We start from the raw sequence: 12,668 nt of genomic DNA, 5'->3' as shown, positions 1-12,668 counted from the left end.
ACAACGCTTATCGTATTTATTAGATATATATAATTAGATTTTATAATAAAAAAACCATTGATTATTATATCAATAATATGATCTAAGTGAGTTATTATTGGGTTTGTTTAAGCAAATGAATTGATGCCCCTAAACTAGTTTGTGCCTCCTCCGACAAAGCGAAAAGATCAAAATAAATAAATAAATAAATCATTATTTATTTCTGAAAATTTTAATAATTAAATTACTTAATTATTTGATTTGAGAATTTCATAAATTTATTAAATAACCTAACAATCTTTTTAGTTCATTGCAGTTGGGTTCATAATAAAAGTTGTTTGTGTCATGAGATAAATTTAAATCTCAACTCATACAAAATGATGGCACAGATGTGTTGAGATATTAACTCCATGTTAATGAAAATCTCTAATATAATTAGTTCATATTTTATTTTAAAAAATATTAGATTATTGTTTTTAATTTTTTTAAAAAAATAATTGGGAAATTAATCTCATGTGATCACTCTGAAATAATCGATTTATTGGTAAAAGTTGCTAAGTTTATAAAAACATGGTTAAATACAAAATTTAAGTTTTCATTTTTTTCTCGGACAGTATGAATGTTATGCCATACGCAGTTATATGCCACATCAAACGAGTAGAAGTAGACTAATATTTATATTTGTAAAAACTATAGCTAAGTACTTATTAATTCTTGAGTCAGTAATTGTTATCTTATTAGGTTCATTCATATGCCAGTTCAGAATTCATAAAGTATTCCCAGCGGTGGTCAAAATGTCTTGAAATATGTCTTTGAATATATGATTTATTAATTATCTAGAATGATTTTTTTTTAATGAAATAGATTGATCATAATTTATTAAAAAAATCAACAAATCTCAAGGGACAAAAAAAAAAATAATATAATATAAAAAAATTCACTAAATGTGTAATATACTTTTTATTTTTCGATTTTAAATTAAAAACATAATCCTATGTTTTCTTTTTCGAATGTTTCATGTTTTTCGATTTTGAATTAAAACACTAACTCTATATGTTCTTTTAGAAAACAAAACACAAAATAAACACAACCAAAATATAATTTAGAGAGTCGTATTTTTTCATATAGTCCGACAAAAATGATCAAACTAGTCTGGTAGTAATGTGTGTCTCTCAGGAACTATCCATATAAATTTTTTTTTTTAGCTCAATAAACTCCAAGATTCTTCTTAACAGTTAGGACCACCTTCTGCCGGTGTTAACCAAATCTAATAATAAGAACACTGAAATAAGAGCCCAACTAAACAGTGAATGTGCAAAGAACTTGCAAGAAAAGCAACAACATTGAGACATCACATGTGAAGAAAGCATGGCTTCATTCATTATTGATTTCAAAGTCCATTTACTTCCAAGCAAATCAAAGTAACAAAGTCTTTGTTTTCATTAATAATAAACTTAAAATATTATTATTGAGACCTTATCAATAGGTTCATTAATTAGCAACCTTCAAAAACTAATAAAATAATGAAGACTAAATCACTTTGCTTGTTCATTATAAACAAGCTTAACCCATCTGGCCAGGTCCATTCAAACAGTCAAACCTCTATTATTATTTATGTAATTATTAATTATTAAATTAATGAAAACAATTAAAAAAAAAAGAAAAAAAGGAATATATAAAAACTTAGAACGGCACAAAAGGCGGGTTACATTGAACTAGGAATAAAAAGCAATAAACTAGCCGTTACTTCCCGCGTGTTTCCCGCCAAATTTGTCCCTTAACTGAATTTTAAAAAAGTGTGAGATAGTGAAAGAGAACTGGTTCCATTAAGAGCTCTATGAAAACTTTCATTGTTCTCAATTACACTGCAAAATAGAACTAAAACAAGTAGAAATGGGTGGGATGGATGATTACCATAGAAAACCTTCACAACAACAAAGCTCTTCGATCCGGAACAAGCTCAAGATCATCTTATTAGTCCTCTCGACCAATATCCTCACCATCTACCTCGTGGCCGGACCTTCGGCGAACTTCAAACTGTCGAAATACGGCCCGAAGTTTCAATTCTTTGACTCTGAAACACTCCTCCATGAGCTCAACTCCACACAAGCCAAACTCTCTTCAAGCCAGACCGAAATGGTGGAGCTCCGGCGTCGTCTCATGACCTCTAACTCACTCTTAGAAACACTCCTGACTGAGTTTGGAAAAGCTCAGAAGGAGAAGGCATTGCCGGAGGAGTCAGATGGTTGGCGACACAAGCTTTCCGGTGAGCTTAAGCTTGCTGTAGGTCCTCACAAACTCCCTTTAGGCTTCACACCGAATCTTGGCGCTGATGAGATTTATCCTGCTCTTGGCACTGCTTGCCGGAGATACCAAGAAGAGCTGATGCAGTACATGAGCTATCAAATTGGCGGAGAATGCCCCGCTGATGATGTTTTCGCGCAGCATTTGATGCTCAAGGGTTGTGAGCCACTTCCTCGCCGGAGATGCCACCTGAAGCCCCCTGCTGGTTATGTTGAACCATCTCCATTTCCGGAGAGTCTCTGGAGCATACCTCCAGACTCTAGCATCACCTGGGATGCATATACCTGCAAGAACTATCAATGTCTTGTTGAGAGAAACAAGGACAAGGGATCTTATGACTGCAAGGACTGCTTTGATCTTAATGGAAGGGAGAAGACAAGGTGGACCTTTGACAATGGTGAGCTTGACTATGGAATTGAGCAGGTGCTGAAGATGAAGCCGAAGGGGACCATACGTATCGGTCTTGACATTGGAGGTGGATCCGGGAACATTTGCTGCGAGAATGAGAGAGCATGAGGTTACCATTGTCACCACAACAATGAACTTCGATGGCCCGTTCAATAACTTCATTGCATCACGAGGGCTTGTGCCGCTGCACATCAGTGTCGCGAATCGGCTTCCTTTCTTTGAGAATACGCTTGACATCGTGCATTCGATGCATGTGCTGAGCAACTGGATCCCCGACGTGATGTTGGAGTTTGCGCTGTTTGATATTTACAGGGTGCTGAGACCAGGCGGGCTGTTCTGGCTTGATCACTTCTTCTGCATCGGAAATCAGCTCAACTCCACGTATGTGCCTACGTTTGATCGGATTGGGTTCAAAAAATTGAGATGGAATGCAGGGAGGAAGCTCGACAGAGGGATCGAAAAGAATGAGTGGTACATCTCTGCCCTACTTGAGAAACCAATGACTTGAATTAGAACATCCAAACTTACAGCAAAATAGCAGTACCTTAACTTGGTCTTTTAGTCTTTCAGTTTTCATCATCGTTTGTTTTACAAAATTTCTCTGTATCAGATAACAGAATATAATCCAAACGTCACTGATGCAATTCTCTGTACAACAATGAGAGAGAAGGAATTAAAATGAAGTTTCATTCACATTCTGAACTTCCATTTCGATACAAACACCATAGTCGAAGCCAATTGTCTATACAACAAACATGAAAATATATTAGCTCGATTCACTAAACAATAAGTTGAACCTGACTCTCTGTACATAGGCACTCCACACACAATGTGATCAGCTTTTGATGCAACAACAGCACACAAAAGAAAAACTTGTCTTGGAAGCCCTTTATTTAATAATAGCGTTGGATTTAGTTAGTCTTGTAAGCCCAGCCATGTTCGCTGAGGAATGATTGGACGGCTTGCTTGATGGCAAGATTAGGAGCTAACTGGTGTCGTTCAAGTGGTTCCCGTGTGAGAGGATCGAAGTTCCCCACCTTTATTGACAGTTGAAAAGGTTAAAGTTCTGTACTAAAAAGTATGCAGAAATAGAGGTCAAACACAAAGTCACCTTCCGAAGATGCTCTAGAATAACAGCCCTCTCATAAGTGACACCACTTGGAGTGATCACAGGATCCCGGAAGATATCAAGTGTAATTTTGCAACAAAGGTAGTCGGGTATCTAAATAATATCAATATAATATCAATCCCAAGAATAATTATCAACGATTCAAAGAGCGATAAAAATGCCACGTGAAAAGAGAATTATAAGACTCACTTCAGTCAGCTTATCTGCTTCAGCTGCTTTACTAAAAACTCTGCCTAATAATTCTAATTGTTCAGAGAGGCGGTCACGAGCAGCAGCATTTCCAGATTCATCCAAAGTACGAGAGGTTTCAAGAAAATCATGCTCTATCAGCGCTTCATTACACAATTCCCTGAAATATATAGCATTAGTACAGATAAGACTATAGCCGTGCAGTGTGCATCAAAGGACATCAAAGATGGAATTCTCAGAACTGCTCATTTACGGAGATATGAGTGACCTACTTCAAACACTGTAGCTTCCATGCTCGTCGATCAGACAACTCTTCCCACTCCTTGTACTTGGCATCAGCAAGAACCGGCCAAATCTCGTCAATCATATATCCCGAAGGATCTGCACCCCTCCCAAGATCCAAAGCCTATGTCAAACAAATTATATAGAAATTATTCATTAGCATCTGAGAAACATCTCCATAAACATGGAAAATAAAGAAGATGAAGGTAACTTGAGAATAATGCAAACATATCAGAAAGTCATTGTCAGAAGATAACGGTCCCTTTCAGTCAGAAAAAAGCCTATATTGCAGCTTACTTGCAGCAGATCTATAGCCTTATTTCCAATGACTGTAGTTATTCACATAATAAGCTTTATTACAGCAGCTTTACCTTTACAGCTCCCACTCAACAATATAAGAATCTTTACAGCACAGCAATCATTAACAAAAGAAACCAACATTTCTTAACAAACACTTTTCAGGATTTATAAATTGAGAACAGAGGGATTAACCTTCTCCAATTCCTTGATCCCTCTGACTGTGTCTTGCTTAATCAACAGTGCACGCCCCAGCATATAGTGAGCCTGGAATAAAAACAAGATAAATCATTCAATCACACAAGCAATATATCCCGTATTGTTAAGGGTAGCTGAGAGCGATTTCCAAATGTATGGTCATGACCCAAAACTACTTGACACAAAGATGACTAAGAAAAAAAGAAATATTTTCAGAAACAAATCTTAGAATAAAAAGGAGGTGTGGCACATTCGATATACCTTGGAAATTCAAGGGCCGGCAGAGTAAAACATATGAAGGATCAGATTCAGATGAAAATGGATACATCATTTATGTAGTAATTAAGCACTAGAACAATTAAATTTTTTTCAAAGGGTTTCAAAACCACCAACATTGGGAAAAACCCCTGAATGTTCTGAAACATATAACAAGAAGTTCCTTCAATATATTACATGGAGTGCAAGATCGAGAGAGAAAAATATCAGTGCAGCAAAAGCCAGAATTCGCATTGATTTTGAATTAGAACAAATAGACATCATTTCACAAAAAAGGATTCTGTTATATTTTGACACAGGTCCTTAATGGATTCACCCTCCACTCAAGAGACCAATATTTACAATCAGCTCTTGAATGCAAGAATATCACCCACAAGAACTATGATGACAATCAATGCATCTTTCAGGTAAGGAGAGAATAAAAACTACGAGGTTGAACAACACTTCTACAATATTTGACCAAATTGCAGGAACCGTTAACAGATAGAAAGTTACAAGATGTTGCAACCATTAAATTTATCCATGAAGTAGAATGGGAGGAAAGGAGCCTCTTTTCAAGTATTAGAAAATGCTAATAACTCCCAATGACAGAAAAAATTTTGATTGAAGAAAACTGATGAAAGCTCACCTTAACAGAGCTACTATCAAGTTCCAAAGCTCGTGTGCAGTCTTCTTCAACTCCAGTCCAATCACTGCACAACCAAAGAAGAAGAAACAATCAATTTCTTCAAAATTAAAGAAAAAAGAATTCCAAGAGAAAAGAAAATGAGACAGGACAGTTGGTGTACAAACTTCCTCTTCATGCGACACAGAGCCCGATTTGTCCAATAAACTGATACATCTGGACAAAGCACAATCGCCTGAAAAACCTCCCAATCAAGAACTAATAAGCATTCAATTCCGCTATGAACAACAAATATGTCATGAACTAAAGGAGGCATAAATTTTCAAATTTGATAAGGAAATAGCATGGTTAAAATAGAGAACATAAATGCTTTTTAACTTTAACAAACCTCACAGTTGACCGCAATTGACTCAGGAAAGACTTCTAATTGACCCAGAATAAAAAAGATTAAATTTTGAACCAAAAATAAGGACGAGGAACAAACAAAAATCAGAAGAATTAGCGAGAATCAGAAAAATGACAATAAAAAACAGGAAACTGAGAACTAAAAGACGCAATCCATGTTAATCATTTAAAAGATAAAAAATAAAAAACAAGGTTTGAACAGAGAATGGATCAAGAACAAACCTAATTGAACAAAATTCGCAACAAAGAACCAAAATTGGCCATAAAATCGATTATATGCGGACCAGAAAACCACAAGAAAACATGCCACAAAGATCAAATCACCCAAAAAAATGGGGGAATTTTTCAAAAAAAAGGAAGGGGAGAGAGAGAGAGAGTACAACAAACATCAAAGATCCCAAATTTCGCCCAGATATATGGTCTCTCACCTCAGTATAGGCATCAATAGCCGCACCAAATCGCTCCTTTTTGAAGGCAGCGTTGCCGGCCTTGCGTAGCACCTCAGCCTGCTTTCTGACGCTCTTCGGCACCGTTGCCATCGCCTTCCTACTCTTCTCTTCTTCTCCGAGGTAAACAAAGAAGCCCAAGAGAATCAAGCTCGCAGTCTTCTCTTGTTCTTGGATCGCAAAAACGAAAGAAACGAGGAATGTATACTTTGGTGAGAAGATTCACAATGAAACTGCGAGGCAAAATCGTCGCCTTTTACTCATCATTTTCCGAGAATTTTTTTTTTTGCGAAACAGTCCTCAATAAAAAAGTTAATTCCTTCCATGTCCCTGAAAACTCAAAAAATTTCAAACTTTTTTTTTAAATGTTTAATTTAAAGATTTTCAGTCATTTTATCAAGTGAATTTTTTTTTAAAAAAAAAATCAATGATAGGTTTTTTTGGGTATGGACAGTGTGTTTTTTTAAAGAAAATTATATTGTAATTTAAAAAAAAAAGATAAATATTTTAAGAATAAATTCATATTTAGAATATTTTATGTCATGAAATTTATATATCTTTCAAATTTTAAAATTATTTTTTAAAAATAATAATAGTTTGGATTTAACCTTTTTATTTTATATTTTATAATGAAAATAGTGGTTTTGACATTAGTTATAATTGTAGTTTATAATTTATAGATAAAAAAAATTATTGCATTTGTTGGGGAAAAACATAGCTTTTTATTATTGAACATAATTCCCAAAAAACTTTGTTACTGTTGCAAAACCTGCCTCATATTAATTGAACTCCTAACTCATGGTAAACATGGGTAAAATAATAATAGTAACAACATACTAATAGTCCCAATTATTTGGGATCAAGTTAATGTTTATTGTGTTCTAATAAAAGTTCACATGTTACAGAATGCATCCATTTATTTTATTTTATTTTATTTTTTGTTCTCATCCATATTTGAATTGGTAATGGCAAAGTTATAGTTACCCATTGATATTTGGCAAAAAATCTTATGGAGTTATGACTATTAAGAACTATATATATATATATATATATATATATATATATTAAAAACAAAGTATGTCAAGAGTTGTATAAAAACTCTTTTATTAAATATTAATCATATGTATATTAGATCACAACAAATATAATATTAAATTAAATAAATAAAAATTTTAATTAACATGGTTGATTTTGAGTTCGAATTTTTGTAAATAAAAAAAACTAGTGAACTTTGGTGTTCACAAAATAAATAAATAAAAATAATTTTATTCAAAAATAAATAAATAAATAAATAAATAAAAAAATAACATAATGAGTTTTTTTCCTTCTAATAATATAATATTGTGGATATTCTTCGGAAGAGGTTTAATCCAAGTGTTATAACTATTACATGTTTTAAAATTCATTAAAAAAAAATGTTTCATAGATCTTATCAAATTTTAATGTAATTTTTATGTTTTATACGGACTTGAATGAGTGTTGCTAACAACTAACATCCATCATTATGTGTTTTTTGTTCAATTTATTTAATAGTACTGATGTCCCAATATGTCTGGCAATATTGACATCAGATGAATATTATTTATTATTTATTTTATTTTTTAAATTCCCCACTGACTGCAGCATAATAATGACTTTGGTAATTATATAATATATAATATATAATATATAATATATAAAATATAAAATATAAGAGGTTGAATATAAACATATACAAATTCCAAGCAAGTTTACTATAGACACTTGGAATCTTGGATCATAAATCAGTGGCTGAAATTATTCAGATGCATAGTTTACTATGCTTATGAATAATAGTACAGTAAAAAATGGGATCACAATAATTCAATCTAAACCATAGATCATGATTATAATAGTAAATGAACCAATCTCAATCTTTTCCAAATTTATTTCTACTAGATGTACATCGAGAACATCGAAAACTTATCCTATAAACAAGGGACAACATATCAACCCAACCAAACCATCTCCAGCCACTGATGCACCTGTTGCCACACCCTTTGTTCCTGGCTCTCTCCTCTTATTCCTCTCTTAACCTTTTTTAAATCTGGGGACGTCAAAGTCCCAGATGATGTTTCTCCATATATATAATATATAATATAGGAATAAATAGATACAAAGATAATTATGAAACTTAACTATATCTATTATAAATCTACTGGTAAACTAACAGAATAATGAAAACTTACCATATGCATTTACGATAATATATTAGGAACTATAATCAACGAATGTAAATTTTTTGTGTTATTCAACTATGAAGAGGTAGATAATATAACTCTTCTGACAAGTGATCAACACTGGGATATGGTAAACAATGAATAAACAACATGCTACAATATCAGGTCCATAAAATAATAGATACAGATGGAGTTAATTTTTTGAGAAATTATATATATATATATTTTTAAATCACTCAAAATTATATATAAATTTTGATTATAGAACTTTATGAGAAATGACAGGGGTTGTTTTTTTGAAAAAAATAAAAAAATTTCAAAATTAAGAAAAACTCAGGGGGTTCAGTGTAAAATAATTCAGAACCGCATCTAAATTCCAGAGAAAGCGAAAACTTATAAAGGAAAAGAACAGAGATGAGAAAAATAGTAAAGAGAGAAAAAGGGCGAGACATAAAACCCTAAAAACCCTAATTTTCCCTTTTGGAACCCTAATTTTTCATCGGCAATCGAGAGTTTTTCGAGCGTTCGTTCCTAATCCTCCATTCGAGGCGCTGTTTTCCCTTCGATTCGAGGTGAATCTTTGCTGTTTTCCGCCATTAGAGATCCATTGAGGAAGCGGAGATGGAGAGCGGAGCGGGGGCGTACAACCCGCGGACGGCGGAGGAAGTCTTCCGGGATTTTAGGGGCCGACGAGCTGGCATGATTAAGGCCCTCACTACTGGTATCGGTTCTCGAAATCCTTTTTGGTTTTTGGTAATCTATTTTTCCATTTTTGTTTTGTGTTTTGATGTCTGGTATTAATGTTCTGTTTGATTGGTGTGGTTGTAGATGTGGAGAAGTTCTACAAGCAATGCGATCCTGGTTCGTTCTCTAAGCTTAAATCTTTGATTTTGTGGTTTTGGGTCTTCAATACAAAGGATGCCTGAGAATTGATTTTCCTTCTTTTTTTTGTTTATTGGATGATTGATGGATGGACTACAAGGACTATGATTGTTTTCTTTTTCTAGTTTTATGTAGGTTTGACTCTCTGTATGACTGTGATTTTGCTCATCAGCGTTTTATTATTCTTATGTTTTTGTTGCTTATCTACTCCTTTTAATTTTTCTGGATTCATAATTCCTGAATTTTTTTTTCCTCTAAATTTTGACTGTAGGAACTTGATTTTAGTACCATGCAAGCTGCAGTATGTTAAGTAGATTTTTAATTGTCATAATGCTACAATTGGTATATGTTAGATTTGCTGTTTCATTGTAGAGAAGTTATGAGATTGTTTTGTATGTTGTTTGCCGCAATTTTAGAAGAAAATGGGATTTATCATTTATGTTTGATTGAGTTGGTTATCAATGTTAATACTTTTTTGTGATTAATTATATGGTATGGTTTACTGCAGAAAAGGAGAATTTATGCTTGTATGGACTGCCTGATGAGACATGGGAAGTTACTTTGCCTGCGGAAGAAGTGCCTCCTGAACTCCCTGAGCCAGCGTTGGGCATTAATTTTGCCAGAGATGGGATGGAAGAAAAGGATTGGCTGGCACTGGTTGCAGTTCACAGTGATGCGTGGTTGTTGGCTGTTGCATTTTATTTTGGAGCACGTTTTGGATTTGATAAGGATGCCAGGTAGCTTGATCTTTTTGTATTGTCAGTCTTTCTATTCGTGTTTGCTGATGATTGACATACTATGGCTTCAAATTTGCTAGATATAATCCATGGACTTCTTTTTTACTAAAATACAGATTGTGGAACTATACGCATTGGTATGATATAAGTTTACAACTTTCATGTTTGATTGAGTGATATTTTTCCAACACAGGTATACCATACATTGAGCAATCATGCTTGACATAGTTATAAAGGTATTAATGTTCATTGTGAAATATTTTAGTGCAACGTGGAGATTTTATTTTCAACCTAATTATAGCATACGAATTTCTTTCTTGTACACAAGGTTTAAAAGTTTAATCAGGGCATCTTGTAAACGTGTAGTCTGTTGACTCTGTCGCACTGAAGTATGCTGAAAATAACTGAGCTCATACATCTATCTAAAAATTGTTACTGAGGTTCAATAGTTATTTACATTGTCATGCTTCACCAATTTACGAATAGGGACATTATTGGTGATTGAGTGTGACCATATGGTATATGTGTTTGGATAGTTAGTTATGTGCTGTTTTTAGCTTAAGAACTGTTGAATTAATATTACAGTTTTTCTGAGTAAAGAATGGTTTCCATATGGATGACACTATTGGCCCATTTTCCTACACTTGCTTCAACAAGCAGCTGCAGATGAAATTGTTGGTATGTGAAGCATGATTATGTATTATTGTTTTAAATAAGTTCTTCCATTGTGTTTTGTCTTTCCTGTTAGATCAATTTAGAAAATGAATTGATGCTGACCGGAATTTGTATGGTCTGATATTTGAAAGACATTTTTAATGAGCAGTGTATAATTTCTTTCTAAAAATGGTGGTTATATCCTGCAGAGCATTTTCTTGGAGTTTTCTTGTGCCTTTGTTTCTCAATAACTTTATTGAATTTTCAAACAACAATAAAAAGTGATGGTTCTGCAGTTCAAAGTTCATGTTCATTGGCTAAACCAGTATAAACTTTGGTTGCTATGGTATCATGATTGATTTGCCTGATGCGCTGGTTTACTCAAGTATTTGAATAGCTGCCAAAAAATTTTAGTTACATGATCCATGAAATTGAATTTTTTATGGACTGTCATATTCTACTGATTAGTAGATGTATCTGAAAAATAATTGCATTTTACTGTGGTCGCTAACAGGGTTGATATTTAGGCATGGGTTTATCTTTTTTTTTTTTGGGGAATACTGAAACAAAATGGTGCATTTGCATGTTATTTGCTAAATAATAATGTTTCTTTTGAATTTTTGGTTCATGTGCAAGTTAGTCTTTATTTTTTCTGTATGTCCATGATCCATGATGCATCAATTCAGATCCTTGTTCATCTCTTCCATTCCAGATGCATCACATTTTTTATTCTGCTGGCTTTGATAATTGACAACTTCTTTGTTTCCCTTATGGCAACACCATCACAGGAGGCGACTCTTTCAAATGATCAACAATCTCCCCACCATATTTGAGGTTGTGACTGGAAGTGTGAAGAAGCAATCAAAAGAGAAAACTCCCAGTAGCAAGAGCAACAAGCCAATCTCAAAGACGGTAACTATCAACTGTTTGCATAATCCAACATGTTTTTTCTTTCTTATCACCCTGACCTAATTTCCATTCTCTTCCTCATCAACAGCCTCAGCACCAGGACTCTCAAACCAAGCCCTCGAAGGCACCTCCACCAAAGGATGAAGAAGACAGTGGAGAAGAGGATGATGAGGAAGAGGATGACGAGGAGCATGGTAACACTCTGTGTGGGGCCTGTGGTGACAACTATGCAAATGACGAATTCTGGATCTGCTGTGACATGTGTGAGAAATGGTTCCATGGCAAGTGTGTAAAGATCACCCCCGCCCGAGCTGAACATATTAAGCAGTACAAGTGCCCTGCCTGCAGTAACAACAAGAGAGCTAGAGCATGATTCAAGCAGTAGTCATCTAGGTTGATTATATTAGAAACTGCCTACATAAACATCTTTGTTGGACCATTTTCAATGCAGATATGGAACTTTATCTGTATGGAAATCAGGATCTATGTTTCCAGACTTGTCCGTCTTCCATGTTTCCTTTTAATTTTCATTCATGTTTATTGTTCTCTTCAGGGCTGAAACACTGCTTTTGTCATGGATAACTGTCTTCATTGTCCAAAAGTGTGATGCTTGTTAGCCTGCTATTTTGTTGATATACCTTCAAATCTTTGTCTCACTTTATTAAAATATGGGATGGACTTATTCTTGCATTTTCTCAATCTTAATGCATGAGCAGTATGAACTCTGAATCAAGGTTATGTCCAACTGTG

General features: G+C 34.1%; 3 protein-coding genes across 3 annotated transcripts; 2 read left to right on the top strand and 1 right to left on the bottom strand.

Moving 5' to 3' along the window:
* Window positions 1-1,794: 1,794 nt before the first annotated feature.
* Window positions 1,795-3,263, top strand: LOC120258210. The gene is given in 2 exon segments (XM_039265570.1): window positions 1,795-2,766; window positions 2,768-3,263. Coding segments are annotated over 2 exon segments (1,326 nt in total). The 5' UTR covers window positions 1,795-1,872; the 3' UTR covers window positions 3,200-3,263.
* Window positions 3,264-3,361: 98 nt separating this feature from the next.
* Window positions 3,362-6,772, bottom strand: LOC120258211 (E3 ubiquitin-protein ligase CHIP-like). Its single transcript, XM_039265571.1, has 8 exons — window positions 6,521-6,772; window positions 5,855-5,922; window positions 5,691-5,754; window positions 4,784-4,855; window positions 4,282-4,415; window positions 4,010-4,169; window positions 3,803-3,913; window positions 3,362-3,728 (listed from the first exon to the last, which is right to left on the bottom strand). The coding sequence occupies exons 1-8, from the start codon at window positions 6,629-6,631 to the stop codon at window positions 3,603-3,605; spliced, it is 846 nt and encodes a 281-aa protein (XP_039121505.1). The 5' UTR covers window positions 6,632-6,772; the 3' UTR covers window positions 3,362-3,602.
* A 2,377-nt stretch (window positions 6,773-9,149) lies between these two features.
* Window positions 9,150-12,574, top strand: LOC120258212 (PHD finger protein ALFIN-LIKE 8-like). The gene is made up of 5 exons (XM_039265572.1): window positions 9,150-9,457; window positions 9,565-9,597; window positions 10,127-10,355; window positions 11,798-11,921; window positions 12,007-12,574. The coding sequence occupies exons 1-5, from the start codon at window positions 9,358-9,360 to the stop codon at window positions 12,289-12,291; spliced, it is 771 nt and encodes a 256-aa protein (XP_039121506.1). The 5' UTR covers window positions 9,150-9,357; the 3' UTR covers window positions 12,292-12,574.
* Window positions 12,575-12,668: the final 94 nt, after the last annotated feature.

Source organism: Dioscorea cayenensis, chromosome 4, assembly GCF_009730915.1.
Source record: "Dioscorea cayenensis subsp. rotundata cultivar TDr96_F1 chromosome 4, TDr96_F1_v2_PseudoChromosome.rev07_lg8_w22 25.fasta, whole genome shotgun sequence".
Classification (NCBI taxonomy): domain Eukaryota; kingdom Viridiplantae; phylum Streptophyta; class Magnoliopsida; order Dioscoreales; family Dioscoreaceae; genus Dioscorea; species Dioscorea cayenensis.
The sequence above is the reverse complement of the archived record's forward strand: the minus strand, read 5'-3'. Positions and strand labels throughout refer to the sequence as shown.

Excerpts from the sequence above, each read along its gene's own strand:
- LOC120258212 (XM_039265572.1), top strand. The coding sequence starts at position 9,358 with ATGGAGAGCGGAGCGGGGGCGTACAACCCGCGGACGGCGGAGGAAGTC. Across the intron at positions 10,356-11,797 it reads GGATTTGATAAGGATGCCAG|GAGGCGACTCTTTCAAATGA; the intron begins GTAGCTTGATCT and ends ACACCATCACAG. Across the intron at positions 11,922-12,006 it reads ACAAGCCAATCTCAAAGACG|CCTCAGCACCAGGACTCTCA; the intron begins GTAACTATCAAC and ends CCTCATCAACAG.
- LOC120258211 (XM_039265571.1), bottom strand. The coding sequence starts at position 6,631 with ATGGCAACGGTGCCGAAGAGCGTCAGAAAGCAGGCTGAGGTGCTACGC. Across the intron at positions 5,923-6,520 it reads CTATTGATGCCTATACTGAG|GCGATTGTGCTTTGTCCAGA; the intron begins GTGAGAGACCAT and ends GAGGTTTTTCAG. Across the intron at positions 3,729-3,802 it reads TTCTAGAGCATCTTCGGAAG|GTGGGGAACTTCGATCCTCT; the intron begins GTGACTTTGTGT and ends CTGTCAATAAAG.